The sequence below is a fragment of the Triticum dicoccoides genome, chromosome 7B (genome assembly GCF_002162155.2).
Source record: "Triticum dicoccoides isolate Atlit2015 ecotype Zavitan chromosome 7B, WEW_v2.0, whole genome shotgun sequence".
NCBI lineage: Eukaryota > Viridiplantae > Streptophyta > Magnoliopsida > Poales > Poaceae > Triticum > Triticum dicoccoides.
In genome coordinates, this window is record NC_041393.1 from 202,195,831 (window position 1) to 202,211,422 (window position 15,592).

At 50.1% G+C, this 15,592-nt stretch overlaps 2 protein-coding genes across 2 annotated transcripts; one reads left to right on the forward strand and one right to left on the reverse strand.

Annotated features, from left to right (window-relative positions):
* Positions 1-6,911: 6,911 nt before the first annotated feature.
* On the reverse strand, positions 6,912-8,070 carry LOC119342129. The gene has a single exon (XM_037613968.1). It carries the CDS (start codon positions 7,922-7,924, stop codon positions 7,172-7,174), a length of 753 nt encoding a protein of 250 aa, XP_037469865.1. The 5' UTR covers positions 7,925-8,070; the 3' UTR covers positions 6,912-7,171.
* Positions 8,071-11,153: 3,083 nt separating this feature from the next.
* LOC119338146 lies at positions 11,154-12,986 on the forward strand. The gene is made up of 2 exons (XM_037610443.1): positions 11,154-12,386; positions 12,625-12,986. Exons 1-2 carry the CDS (start codon positions 11,254-11,256, stop codon positions 12,629-12,631), a joined length of 1,140 nt encoding a protein of 379 aa, XP_037466340.1. The 5' UTR covers positions 11,154-11,253; the 3' UTR covers positions 12,632-12,986.
* The last annotated feature ends 2,606 nt before the right edge of the window (positions 12,987-15,592 follow it).

Below are 15,592 nucleotides of genomic sequence, written 5' to 3' on the forward strand. Positions count from 1 at the left end.
AACGTTATTATTGCCTCTAGGGCATATTTCCTTCACTTTGATGTTCACAGTAGGGGAAGATCTTATTTCTTGAGAGCGAGCCTCGAGCTCATAACGCGGCAGTTGTGGCCGTACGGCAGTCTGAGGTATCCGCATCAAGAGCCTCAATAAGCTATCACTCTGACCATTATGCAGGCTATTGACTGATTACCAAGTTAGGCCAAAAGCCTAAGCTTGGGAGGGTACGTATTTCCACCGACATTACATTCATGTTCACATATTTAATTGTACTTGTCGGTGTCCACACACTTTCATTGTATTATCAATGCTAAATTTATTTTCTCGCTTTCTTCTTATGTGTTTGAAAAACTTTGAGAAAATACAAAAAAATATTTCTTGCTTCTTTTTTATCTTTCTTTCTAGTGTAGTTAGTTGTAGTATCTAAAAATAAAACCCAAAAGGATTTCCTTATTCTTCTTTTGTTTGTTGGGAGCTTTCCCGTGTAAATAGTCTTTCTCGTTTTTGTTTTTCCTTTTTATTTGCTCGTTCAAGAAAAACTAAAAACTCCAAAAACAATTTAGTGTGATTTTCTGAATTTCTTTTTCTTTCTATTGAGTCATACTGAGGAGAAGACCACGATGAAAATGTTGAGTGGCTCTCATATGCATTATTGTTGATCTAACAAAAAGTCCATATTACCATGTCTTCTCCTTTTGAATAAAATGTTTGCAGATTCTAGCTTAGTCCACGGCACTCTTGCATTATTATTATTTTCATATCGTTCGGTCATGCAAGTGAAAGGCAATAATGACGATATTTGATGAACTAGCTGTGGCAGAGAGAAACGGGTATGAACTTGACTTGTTTTGTTTTTGTAAATATGTTTAACCTAGTATCTAGGATTCAACTTATTATGATAAAACATGTTTGCAATGACAATTAGAGATTATAGTTTCTCATGCCATGCATAAGTAGCTAGGAGTGGATAATGATTTATTTTGGATGTCAACATTGCGTTAAAATGATTGTGATGTAGTATGATGATATGGTATCCTCCTCTGAATGTTCGAGTGGCTTGACTTGGCACATATTCATGCATGTAGTTGAATCAAAACCAACATAGCCTCTATGATATTTATGTTCATGTTGTTCACATCCTACTCATGCTAGTATCCAATGTTACTTATGCATAATGCATGTTCATGACCGTTTTCGCTCTCTAGCAGGCCGCTTCTCAACCTATTTGCTAGGCTTCACCTGTACTAAGTGGGAATTTTTCTTGTGCATCAAAAACCTTAAACCCAAGTCATTCCAGATGAGTCCAGCATATCTACCTATATGCGGTATTACCCAGCCGTCCTAAGTAAATTTGCATGTGCCACCTCTAAAAACTTCAAATAAATATCCTTTTTGTGTGCCTGGATTGTTCATAGAGCGACAGGAGGTAGTCAGTATCTTCCATGCTAAGCGGGTTATTCTCATGATGAGTGTTTATTCATTCGTCCTTGCACGAGAGGGGTGGTAATAGGGATTCCCAGTCCTGAACTCAAATTGCAAATAATTAAACAAAACTCCCCCGGGACTATTGTGGGTATGAACGACACCCATTATTTCGGACAAGCCGTGGAGTGTGATTGTTGGTGGAGGGGGGTAAACCTTTACTTTTATCACTTGGGAACCGCCGCTAATGTGTTTAGCATGGAAGATACTGATAACTAATGGTCGCGAAGTAAACAAGAAGGGTGCATTTCTCAAAATTTCATTTACCTCTATTTTAAAAACTCGAGCTCTGGCACCGCTGCAAATCACTGCTTCCCTCTACAAAGGGACTATCTATTTACTTTTATGTTGTGTCAGCACCTTTTCAAATAAGCGCCAAAACCTGAGAGCACTATTGTGATCCTCATGCATTGTGTGTAGCTAATGTTGAGTGCATCATGACTGAATCTTTTCTACCATGAATTACAATGTTTAGTCGCTGTTTGAACTTTGGAGGTGCTCTGCATTTATGTTTTGCGGTCTCAGAAAGGGCTAACGAGATACCACTATTATCATATTATATTATGGTTGTCTTGATAACGTGTTGTTGTTTGAGATATCTTATTATTGCTCGCTAGCTGATTATGTCATTGATATGAGTTAATATAATTTTTAAGAGTTATTGTCGACATGGTTAGTTATAATCTTGGCTGAAAACTTGGGTGCTATTTAAGCTTATTTATAAAAACAAGAGCAAAAGAGTTCGTAAAAGTTTCTCTTTTTCACTTTCAGTTTATCAACTAAATTGCTTGAAGATAAGCAAAGGTTTAAACTTGGGGGAGTTGATACGTCTCTGTCATATCTACTTTTCCTAACACTTTTCCTCTTGTTTTGGACTCTAATTTGCATGATTTGAATGAAACTACCCCGGATAGACGATGTTTTCAGCAGAACTACCATGGTGTTGTTTTTGTGCAGAAATAAAAGTTCTCGGATTGGAACGAAACTTTGGGAGGATTTTTTATTCAATAAACGAGAATTTCTGGAGCCAAGAACCATCGGAGGGGGCACCTGGGTGGGCACAACCCACCAGGGCGCCCCCCTCCAGGCGCACCCACGTGGGTTATCCCCACCTGGTGGCCCCGCAGACCCTGAAACCGACGCTATAAAATCACATATTTCCATAAATCAGAGAGGAAGAATTATCGCGTTTCACGAGATGGAGCTGCCGCCACCTCCTGTTCTTCATCGGGAGGCCAGATCTGGAGTCCGTTTGGGGCTCCGGAGAGGGGGATCTTCGATCGTCGTCATCACCAACCCTTCTCCATCGCCAATTCCATGTTGCTCCCCACTAGGAGTGAGTAATTCCTTCGTAGGCTCACTGGTCGGTGAGGAGTTGGATGAGATTCATCATGTAATCGAATTAGTTTTGTTAGGGCTTGATCCCTAGTATCATTGTGTTCTGAGATTGATGTTGCTCTGACTTTGCCATGCTAAATGCTTGTCACTTTGGGCCTGGGTGCCATGATTTCAGATCTGAACCATTTATGTTATCACCATTATATCTATGTTCTAGATCCAATCTTGCAAGTTATAGTCACTTACTATGTGTTATGATCTGGCAACCCCAGAGTGACAATAGTCGGGACACTTCCCGGTGATGATCGTAGTTTGAGGAGTTCATGTATTCATCGTGTGTTAAAGCTTTGTTCCGGTTCTCTATTAAAAGGATGCCTTAATATCCCTTAGTTTCCAATAGGACCCCGCTGCCATGGGAGGATAGGACAAAAGACGCCATGCAAGTTCTTTCCATAAGCACGTATGACTATTTATAGAATACATGCCTACATTATATTTATAAACTGGAGCTAGTGTCGTATCACCCTAGGTTGTAACTGTCACATGATGAATACCATCCAACAAATCGCCGATCCAATGCTTACGATTTTCCTACATATTGATCTTGCTAAGTTACTACTGTTGCTATTACTATTGTCACTGCTACAAAACTATTACTATCTTTGTTACCGTTAGTGTTGCTGCTACCACTACTATCAAAGCTATCATTTTACTGGGCTACTGATCACTTTTCTGCAGATAATTAATCTCCAGGTGTGATTGAATTGACAACTTAGTTGCTAATACTTGCAAATATTCTTTGGCTCCCCTTGTGTCGAATCTATAAATTTGGGTTGAATATTCTACCTTCGAAAATTGTTGTGATCCCCTATACTTTTGGGTTATCAGCGGCGTGACAAACTGTGACAGACTCGAAACTCTAAAGGACTAGACGCTAAGACCAGCAACTCAACATGACGATTCAACTGCAAAATCAAAAAAGCAAAACCCTAAAAAGATTATGCAAAGGCTCAGACTGGTCCAGATAGGATGAACTAACCCTAATTTGTTTTTTGGTTTTTTCGTGGACTGTAGGTATCAAGAACACACTCGATCTAAACAATGAAAAACTAGAAAATATCACCGAGCAACCTGGAAATCTGATACCACTTAATAGAGGCAAAGGTGTCCCGTCTTTCGATGAGATGGTGGCTTTCATTTTTGTTGGAGTAGTCTTTGACAATTTGACTACAATCGTGCGAGGATGTCGCGCCTTAGCAATCGTTAAACCAACTCCGAGAGGTTATTGACCATGAGGGTTTATTTCCTACACGCAAATGAAGAACAAGCAAAAAACTAAAATTGCAATCTGGATATGGCGAATATAAGAGGAAAGCTTTATTAATGAAGGTGGAGTTCTGTGACGTCGTTGTCTGGTCGTTGAACACAAACAAAGAACCCAAAGTTGCAGCTATGGCGAACTTTAATCTAAACAAAACCCGAAGTCTAAACGACGCCCTAAGAGTTGTATATATGGAGGAAGAGGGGGGGGGGGATTTTGTGACCCCTTGGAGGAGGGTCCGAAACCAACCCAACTCTGTTTTTTCCACACATACGGACTCTAAAAACATCCTATACTTCAGTATTTTAAAATTACATGGGCTGGCCCAATAATAAGGTGATGCAGCACCCATAATATCATCTGGACGAAATTTATGAAGTGGCATCTTGTATATTTCGTCCATGCCTTCATGCACTCATTATGGTGGCTTCAAAGTCCTGAAATCATCACTTGTAACTCCGTTCTTATTCCCCTTGCGTATGCCATCATCTCCATGCTTGATCTTGCTCCAACGTTCATCCTTCTTGTCCAAGCTAGGCCCTTCATTTTTAAGCAAGACAAATGTATTCGATTTAGATAATTATTATCAAAAAACGAAAGTACCTGGTAATTTAATTGGCATGCGCGAGCTCTAGTAATTGATCCAGTATGTATTGCAGCAGGGGATGTGGGCGTAACAATGGTATTGATGTCCTCATCACAACGCGTGATCATCACCCAGCCGGCATTACCTACCGCGTGTTTGGTTTGCGGGCGACGTTGGGTTGGTTGAGGATATCCTCAACCACGTGGTTAGGGATAGTCACATTTTGTTGTTTAGTTGGTTGGAGCTGAGTAGGTTGGATAGCCATTTTTTATTGTTTGGTGGGGAGGATAAAAACTGATTAGGGATAGCTATTTGTGAGTTTTTTTAGGATGAAATTACTATATAACATGCATTCTTAGCTTTATCCACGTAATTAGAGATGAGGATAGTCTTGGCATGCATATTTGTATCAAAATTGACATTGTCACGACTCAAAATCAATAGATATCTATACCTCACAGCCACAAGAATTTGCATGAAAAATATTCAGAAACTTCAGAGATATTGCACTAGTGATTTTGTACACTACTAATATATACAATAGAGAATTCATGAACTCGTAATCTTCAACAGCAATGGGGTTCTCCATCGACGGAAACGGATCCAAAATGAAGGAAAATCGCCGGGCAGAGGAGATCTAGGGGGCATCGAGCGCCACTGTCTTGCTGCCGCGTTTGGGCACCCATGGAAATGCGTGATGGCTAGCTCCGGCGCATACAGACGGAGCTCCACCCCGGAGCACAAACGGACAGTCAGCTGCCACCGCTCGCCGGTTGAAGCCACCCAGCGCCTGATGTCAGATCGGTGGCGCTGCCAAAGGCGAGATTGGGTGATGTTAGGAGGAAAAGAGGTGCGAGAGAGAGGGCCATACGACATAAAAACGAGAGAAAACGATTCGGACCAAGGGAATCACGGGCTCGAGATGGTGGTTGCCTTCGTCCACCATATTTCAGCGGCTTCCGTCAGCCGTTTTTTAGAGAATATTCCCAGTATCTTGGCCATCCCCACCCTTTGCTGCCTTTCAACCAAACGAATGGTATCCGTCGAAATCTGGCTATCCCTATCCCATCGAGGGATAGCCAGAGTACCGAACGCCACCAGGCCAGTGTCATGGATGATTGTGGTCGTGGCAATGCTACACGTATGGGAGTTTTACAAGAGTTTTATAGGCTGGGCTGAGGTGGGATGTATTGATTGGCGATTAAGATGAAGTGGGCCTCATCCTGAAAATCAGGGGGGAGAGATTAGTGAGGAGAGAGGTCAGTCCGTTAAACCTTATAAAAAGTCTTTTAAGTCTAGCATTTTTGTGGTGGTCGCCATGCAACGGCCACGTGGATCTGAATAATCTAATTTCTTACTAGTACGTTTGTTATAGAATTGGATAGAAGAAGCGACGGGTAGGAGCACGCTGAGCAGGTTTTGTGAAATGAGCGACATTTACCACTTGCCGCTAATTCTAAATACATGTAAAATTTCTCCCATTGCAACAGACGAGCATTTGTGCTAGTTGTTGTTTAAAAAGAAATAAGTTGCCATGACTTCGCCGTTGTTCATCCGAGGCCCGCGCGCGAACATATCCGGCATTACCCACCACACCCACCAATGCCCGTGACGAGATCACCACCATGGTTCACCCAGCCGGACGTCGTGGTTCACCAGCGCGCAGCTCAACTCAGACCGAGACACTCACCCGCCATCTTTTGTCGCGTGCAACCGCGACATACTTCACACGTCGTCGGTTTCACAACTCCGCCACCGCACCTAGACGAACCCAATTGTATTAGAGGGAAACGATAGCCCACTGATGGCCATCTTTGGTTGCCATAGCAATATAGCTCGCGCTTTGTACGCTTTGGCACTTTGACAATTTGCTGGTCATGCACATGCACTGCATTTCTGCGCCTCGGACGGGCTGCAAATGCGCTTTCGGGTGAATGTCCACCCGTACACAAAATGTAGCAGACTACCTTTTTTTTTTACTCTGATGAAAAGTTGTGTGCTTGTCGAAAAATAATCTTGGATAGATCAATGGACGTCGACATTGCATTGAGCCACTGACATTGTCCCCAAGTGGCAAATTCGTGCACTACTCCATGCCATGTGAAATTGTCATCAAGTTTCGTTATACAGATGACGAACAGTATACTACATAGTCGCTGAAAATGAAGCATTGCACACATACACTACTAGTACCAACAATTGAATGGCATATATATTTCCTGTCTGATGACTTGTCTCACATGCATGCAGATGCAGGGCCTCTTTGGAAACATAAATTTTGTCGAAGTTTAGCCAGAATTGGTTTAGGAAAATGAAACAACAATTCCCATGTTCCAAACAAAGGCGCGCGCATGGATTTTTGAATACGAAATTAATTAACATCCGTTGATCGTTGTTGCTGCGCCCATATCGTCGATCGTGTCACCAACGATCGAATGAAAGGTCGATCAGACTTGCATGCCGTCGTCACTGTCGGCATCGGTCGTCTCCATTTTGTCACTGACCTCGCCACCCTTTCCTCTCTCGATGTACACCATGTCGATGTTGTACAGTACCGGGATCATGACCATGGAGCAGAGGCACGCCAGCACCGGCCCGAAAATCCACAGCAGAAACGGAACGCCGCCGAAGAAGAGCCTGTTCCCGACGAAGTTGAGCAGGAACCCCCTGTCCAGGACCTCGAGGACGTACTCCTTGTTGACCGGCAGGTGGCGGCCGCCGTTGGGGAGGGCGAAGAGGTGGGAGAGGGCGTTGACGAGGAAGGTGGCCTGGTTGAAGGTGCAGATGGCGAGGGTGTGGCAGAGGAAGGACAGGAGGAAGGCGGTGAGGAGGGCCACGTACTTGAGCGCCATCATGTACTCGCCGTGCGCGCCGAAGACGGCGTCGCTGATCGGCTTCTTGACGGCGTAGGTGCTGCTGAGCACGGCGGCCACGCCGGTGCAGAAGAGGACGGACGTGGTGGCCACCAGCGTGGAGCCCATGATCACGTTCCGCAGCGACTGCACCACCAGCACCGCCTTCTTCTCGTTGTCCTTCATCATGGAGAGCACCCAGAGGCGGCGTGCGGCGGCGTTGATGCCGATGGTGGAGCGCAGCGGGCAGCTGCGGACCGCGCGCCACAGCCACATGTGGTACACGATCGGGAAGAGGAGGCCCACGGGGATCAGCACCAGGTCCAAGTAGCTCTCCCTCCACGCCATGATCGCTCCTAGCTCCTCGATCTCACTACAAATCTCTCTTTCTCCCTCACTCCACCTTGCAGTGTGTGTGTGTGTGTGTGTGTGTGTGTGTGTGTGTGTGTGTGTGTGCAGTTTTCTTTGTGTGACTGTGAGTGCACTCGAGGCGTTGCGATTGTTTGGTTGATGGTGGAGAGCAAGCATGCATGCTGATATATATAGGGAGACCAGCCGGAGACGATGATGGTAGCTAGCTGGACAAAAACAACGACGACCACCGAGCTAGGGCGAGTAAATAGCATCATAAAACTACTACTTTACGGATTAGGGTTGCAAAAAACTACCAAATTTATTTTTTCGCTGATAACTACCAAGTCAGGGGTTTGCTGTTTCAAAAAACCCCAAATCCTCTTTGTTAAAAAATTAAACATGTTTATGACAGGTCGGGCCCGCCAGTAAAAGCACCGTTTGGTTGACCGTTTGTTTGACTGTTAACTGACTTGTGGGGGCCACATGTCAGCGCCTCATCCATAGATTTTTTACGGATTAGTCCTTACAAACATTTTTAAAAAGCAATCGGGTCCCTGGAATCAGCCTCCAAATGGCTCTGCCCGTGTCCGTCGCCGCGCGCCATGGGGCTCCGCCCGCGGCCGTCGCGCGCGCCATGGGGGGCTTGTGTGCAAGCCACCGCCCCGAGCAGTGGCTGGAGAGACGGAGGCTGGGGGATGGCCGGCGGCATAGCTCACCGGGCCTGGCAGCGGAGAGCTCAAGCGGTGGCGGCCATGGCCACGAGCAGCAGTTGCGCGAGCTCGGCGCGGAGACGGCCGGCGGCAGAGCTCGCCAGGCCTGGCAGTGGAGGGCGCACGCGGTGGCGGCCATGGCCGCGAGCAGCAGCTGCGCGAGCTCGGGCGCGGAGACGGCCGGCGGGAGAGCTCATCGGGCCTCGCAGCGGAGGGCCGCACGCAGCAGCGTCCATGGCCGCGAGCAGCAGCTGCGCGAGCTCGGGTGCGGAGGCGGGACGCACGAGGTGGAGGCGAGGAGAGGCAGAGGCGTGCGGTGGTGTGGCAGTAGGTGGCGAGGGCGGGCGCCGGCGATGGAGGCTCGCAGGATGTCTCCGGGCGCAGAGGTGGACGCCGACCGCGAGGAGAGGAGCAGCTCCTTGATTGCTTTTTCAGAGAAATAGCAGGACCCGATTGCTTTTTCAGAAATGTTTATAGGGGCTATTTTGTAAAAAGTGAGGACATATGAGATAGAGACACTGACATGTGGGCCCCACTTGTAACTTAACGGTCAACCTAACGGTCAAACAGACGGTTCGTTTAGGTGCGGGCCCGACCTGTCATAAACACGTTTAAATTTTAAGCAACGGTCATTTGGGGTTTTTGAAACAGTCGACCGCCCATTTGGTAGTTATCTGAGAAAAATTAAAAACCGGTAGTTTTTTAAAACCCTAGCCTGTAAAGTAGTAGTTTTATGCTATTTACTCAGCTAGGGCACATAGGTGTGAATCACATTGCAAGCATGGTGATATGTGGTGCAAACTCTATTCAAAGGCCACCATGAATTAGTGACCTAAAAAGTAGTCAAAAAACCAGACATGACCAACCTCACCAAACTCTATTCAAAGGCCACCATGAATTAGTGACCTAAAAAGTAGTCAAAAAACCAGACATGACCAACCTCACCCTGCATGACGACGAAGCAGCACAGAAATGTCACTTTCCGTTCGTGTTTTTGTTTGTTTGTCTGTCTGTTTGTTTATTTTTACTTTTTTAGTGGGAAAAGTAGATCAGGAGTAGCATATTCGGAGGGATGCCAATTGGTGCCCCTGTGGTAATATTAAACGATATGTCCAGTAATGGTATCCAGCTGCTAAGAGCATCTTCAATAGCTTGTCTATATGGATGTCTATACTCGTTTTTCACGACGTGAGCCCAAAACAGGCGTCCAACAGCTTGTCTATATGGTTGTCTAAATATACACATCCTCTAAATCGACCTCGACAATGTCCACGCCTGGACAATGTGAAGGCGTTGTCTAAACTCAGTTGTAGTCATGATTTCTTCCTCTCCCCAGCAACGACCCATCTGTCATGGTCCCTGTATATAGACGTTCTGATGCAAAACTAGATGTGTATATAAGGGAATTTTTTTAGACCATTGTCTATATAAATATATAGACATCTAAATATACACATGCTATTGGAGATGCTCTAATAAGTTACACGCAAAGAATCACACACGTACTGTTTGGATTTCTGAAAACCAATAGACGAGAAGATGGATTGAAAGATTCCAGTTTCACAGTAGTATAAATCAACTGAGGAAACCGTGTCTGTATGCACATACATATGTGATCACTCGTTGATCCTTCAGATGGAACTAGCTGGCATATACTTAACCGGTGGACCTCATTTGACATTATTTTTGAACATGGGTTTTATTGCTCAGATATGGTGTTACAGTCTGCTAATACATCCTCAGTGATACGGTCTGAAACCTGGTGCAGCAAACATGCGGTGCTAGCTTCAGATCTTTCTATATTAGCTAGACTATGAGCAACTCTATTTTGAATGCACTCGATTTCCAACAGGGTAAATGCACACTCTAACAAAACACTATAAACGAGTCTATACCAAGTTCTTCAGTTTATACAAGTCCTTCTAAGGCCCGTCAGTTTCAATCTCCTCCCGCCGACCGGTTTGGTTGGCTTACCAAGGAGTTTGGGAGTTTCCTTCCATGTCGATCTTCGTGAATGATGATTATTTTTTGTTGTCGCAATCTCTCAGTCTTGTTGGAATATGCCCACGCATGCTACTGCTCCCGGCTAACTTCCCACGACCGGATAGCTCGGCGTCTAACTACACGCGCACTCCGTGCGCCTTACGTGCACTTGCACGTCCTGCATGCAAGGGATAACCCAGCCATGCCGTTGTACTCTCACCGGACTCTGCGTAGTCTCTCTCTTGTAAACCTGTACTTATAGCCCTTGAGGCAGATCAATACATCACGGTGAGATTTACAGTACTCAACTTGGTATCAGACTTCTTCCTCGATCCTTCTGCTTCCGCTATGGATCGCCTCCTCCGACGCTCTCGCTCGGCCGACCTCGACTCCCCGACCTCCCCTCGCCGTCCGCTCGCCGCCACCCCCGTCGCCCGCGTCGCGCCGGCCGCTGCCCGCGGCAAGGAGCCCCTCAACGCTCCCGCACCGGCTGGCCCTTCCTCCTCTCAGGCCAGCCCCGTGCGCCCTGCCGCGCCTGCTGCGCCAACCACGACGCCGGCCGCGACCATTCTGCGCACTGCGGGCAGCACGCCAGTCCCTCCTCTTCGTCTAGGAGGTGGTGGCGGCCCCATGATCCCTCGTCTCGGCGGCGACGCCGGGCCCTCCTCCTCGACCGGGCTGCCTCCCTCGATCGCGCACTACTTCTCGTCGAAGCTCGAGCTCGAATCTGGTTCGTATTCCAAGTGGCGTCAGCTCTTTTATTTCATCTGTTGCAAGTATGACGTCCAGCACCACCTCGACGACGCCGCCGAGCCCCTCCATGAGAGCGCTGTTTGGCGCAATGATGATCTCACGATCGTCTTGTGGATGTACGGCGTGATCTCAGAGGAACTCCAAGAGGTGGTCGTGTCGCCCACGAGCACGGCCTACGACGTCTGGACGCAGCTGCACCTGCTGTTCCGCGACAACCAGCCCGGCCGGGCGATCATCCTCGGTGCAGAATTCCGCAACACCGTGCAGGGCGATCTTTCCATCGCCGAATACTCGCGCCGGCTCAAGGGGCTCGCCGATGCCCTCGGCGACGTCGGCGAACGCGTCTCCGACCAGAGCCTCACCCTGCAGCTCATCCGGGGGCTCAACCGGCGCTTCCAGGTCATGGCGACTCTGCTTCCCATGCAGGAGCCCTTCCCGACATTCGTCCAAGCACGCTCGCGCCTCCTCCTGGAGGAGATCTCCGCCAACGAACGCTCCCTCATCGACGGCCGCCTCGAGTCTTCTCCGACCGCTCTCTCCATCGGGCACCTCGGCGACCGCGGGTCCGCGCCAGACCGCGGCAATGGCAGCAACGACAAGGGCAAGAGACCCGTCGCCTCACCCACCAGCGACAAGGGCGGGCGTGGGCGTGGCTGCGGCCGCCGGCCGTGGGCGCGGCGCGTCTGGCAACGGCTCGTCAGGGAGCGGCGCTGCTCCACCCCCTGCTGCACCGACGGCCGGCTACTTCGCCCCCTACGGGGCCCTGATTCCCACGCCCTCCGGTGCGCGCGCAGGCTGGGCCGCCCCCAACGCGGCTGGTGTTCTTGGGCCCAGGCCTCCGCCGCCGCAGCAGGCCTTCCACGTCGCCCCGCCTCAACCCGGCAGCGCCCCCACCTGGGAGCAGTACAACCACCTCTACGCCGCCCTGCAGAACCTCTCCATGCAGCAGCAGCAGGCGGGCGGCGGCCAGGAGTGGTTCCTCGACACCGGGGCGACTTCGCACGTGGCTGGTAAGACCGACCTACTCACTAAGTTTTGTTCTCCATCATGGCATCACTCTCGCGGTATCGTAGTTGGCGACGGTTCTCGTCTCCCGGTCACCGCTGTCGGCTCTACCTCCCTCTCTTCGTTCTCCCTTAATGATGTCCTCGTATCTCCTACCATCATCAAAAACTTGATCTCCGTTCGTCGTTTTACTATAGATAATTGTTGCAGTATTGAATTTGACCCTTTGGTTTCACCGTGAAGGACCTAGCAACTCGAGGGATCATCATGAGGTCCAGTAGCCACGGCGAGCTTTACCCCTTCTTCACCAACTCCACGGTCCAAGCAGCGCTCTTCGTCGCCGGCGATGTGTGGCATGCACGCCTTGGCCACCCCAGCAATAAAACCACTTCCATTTTAGCTCGTGATTTCCTTCCTGCATGTACTAATAATGGCACGCCAAAAACTCATGTATGCCCGTCGTGCCAAATAGGCAAGCAACCACGGTTGCCCTTTTCTAGTTCAAACTCTTTTACTACTGCCCCATTTGAATTAATCCATTGCGACATTTGGACATCACCTGTGTGTAGCTTTACTGGTTTTCAATATTACTTAGTGATTCTTGATGACTTCTCTCACTTTTCTTGGACGTTCCCCTTGCGCCACAAATCCGACACCGCGGACACTATACATCGTTTTCATGCGTATGTTCGTACCTAGTTTCATGTATCCATCAAGTGCATGCAATGCGACAACGGGGGCGAATTTCTCACTACCTCCCTCCGTGACCTCTTCTCCCGCTACGGTGCTTCCTTCCGCCTCTCCTGCCCATACACGTCCGCTCAAAACGGCAAGGCCGAACACCACCTACGCACCACGAACGACGTCTTGCGCGTCCTCCTTCTTCACGCAAACCTGCCTCCCCAATTATGGGTTGAGGCTTTACACACTGCCACCTACATCATCAACCGGCATCCCTCTACCACCATTGCGTCTCACACACCATACTTTCGTCTCTTAGGTCACCACCCAACCTATGATCACATGCGCGTGTTTGGCTGCCTTTGTTTCCCCAATTCTATCGCCACAAGCCCGCACAAACTTGCTCCATGATCCTCACGTTGTGTCTTCTTAGGATACCCTCTGGAACACAAAGGCTATAGATGCCTCGACCTGCAATCTCGCAAGGTTATCATCTCCCGTCACATTACGTTCGATGAGACTCAGTTCCCCTACTTTCCTCCCCCCAGCGCTGAAACTACCGAACCAGCAGCCACAACAACTCCCGGACTGGAGATCCTCCCCGAGTGGCGCACCCTGCCTACCTCGTACCGATCCGCTGTGAATCTCCACACCTCGGATCGCCCGCCAGCCCCTCCAGTCCGCCCGCGTTATCTCCCCCTCTCGCGCATGCCACGCCCGACTCCAGCCGGGTCGTTCCGCCTCCCTCGCCCCAGCCATCCGCGCATGCAGCTCCCGCGCGCCGCGAGCACGGGCCACCACCCATGCATGCCTTGCCACCGCCCATGCATGCCTCGTCACAGCCCAACCCGCCCAATCCCACGTCTCTCCCTCCTCGCGCCGTAGCCATCCAACCCCCTCAGAACATGCACGCCATGCGGACGCGCGGCAAGACCGGCTTTGCCCAACCTAAAGTACTTGCCTCCGCTCACACGCCGCCTCCCTCCATCAGCCCTATCCCGTCTTCTTATCGGGTAGCACTCAAGGACCCAAACTGGCTCAACGCGATGCGCGAGGAGTATGATGCACTGATGCAGAATAACACTTGGTGTTTAGTGTCTCGTCCTGCAGGTGCTAACGTGGTCACCGGGAAGTGGATATTCCGGCACAAGTTCAACCCCGACGGTTCTCTTTCCCGGTACAAGGCGCGGTGGGTTCTCCGCGGCTTCACGCAGCAGGCCGGTGTCGACTACGGCGAGACCTTCAGCCCGGTGGTGAAGCCGGCTACTATTCGTACCGTGTTGAGCATCGCTGCCGGGCGGTCTTGGCCGATCCATCAGCTGGATGTCAAGAACACTTTCCTCCACGGGCACCTCGCGGAGACGGTCTACAGCACGCAACCGTCCGGCTTCGTCGACGCTACCTCGCCCTCTCACGTGTGCCGGCTGAACCGTTCTCTTTACGGTCTCAAGCAGGCGCCGCGGGCGTGGTTCTCGCGCTTCACCACCTACTTACGGACCCTTGGCTTCCATGCGTCTCGGTCGGACACGTCCCTCTTCATCCTTCGGCGAGGCGATCATCTCGCCTACCTGCTGCTCTACGTGGACGACATCATGCTCACCGCCAGCTCCGCCACCATCCTCGACTCCGTCATCCGGGCGCTCCATCGTGAGTTCTCGATGACGGACCTTGGCGCCCTGCATCACTTCCTCGGCATCAACGTCACCACGACCGCACGTGGACTGTTTCTCTCTCAGGAACAGTACGCGTTGGAGATCCTCGACCGCGCCGGGATGCTGAACTGCAAGCCCATCTCCACGCCCGTCGACACGCTCGCCAAGCTCTCCACCGACTCCGGACCGCTCTTCCACGACCCGTCGTTGTACCGCAGCTTGGCTGGGGCGCTCCAGTACATCACGCTGACTCGCCCCGACCTCTCCTACGCCGTTCAGCAGTGTTGTCTCTTCATGCATGCACCGCGGGATTGCCACTTCCAGCTCGTGAAGCGCATCCTTCGGTATCTGCGTGGGACGACACACCTTGGTCTTCGGATCCATCGAGACGCCTCCACGGAGCTTGTTGCCTACTCCGACGCTGACTGGGCTGGCTGCCCCGACACGCGCAAGTCCACCTCGGGCTTCTGCGTCTTCCTCGGGGGCAACCTACTCACGTGGTCGTCCAAGCGACAGACTACCGTTTCCCGATCCAGCGCCGAGGCGGAGTACAGGGCGGTCGCCAACGCCGTCGCCGAGGCGGTCTGGCTACGCCAGCTTCTTGGCGAGCTTCACCAACCCCCCACGCGCGCCACGGTGGTCTACTGCGACAACATCAGCGCCATGTACATGTCGAGCAACCCGGTGTAGCACCAACGCACAAAGCACATCGAGATCGATCTTCACTTTGTGCGTGAGCGTGTCGCGCTTGGCGAGATACGGGTGCTTCACGTACCCACGAGCTCACAGTTTGCTGACATATTCACTAAGGGTCTGCCGACAAGCGTCTTCAACGACTTCCGGTCCAGCCTCAACGTCGGGGAGCCCCAAGTTTCGGC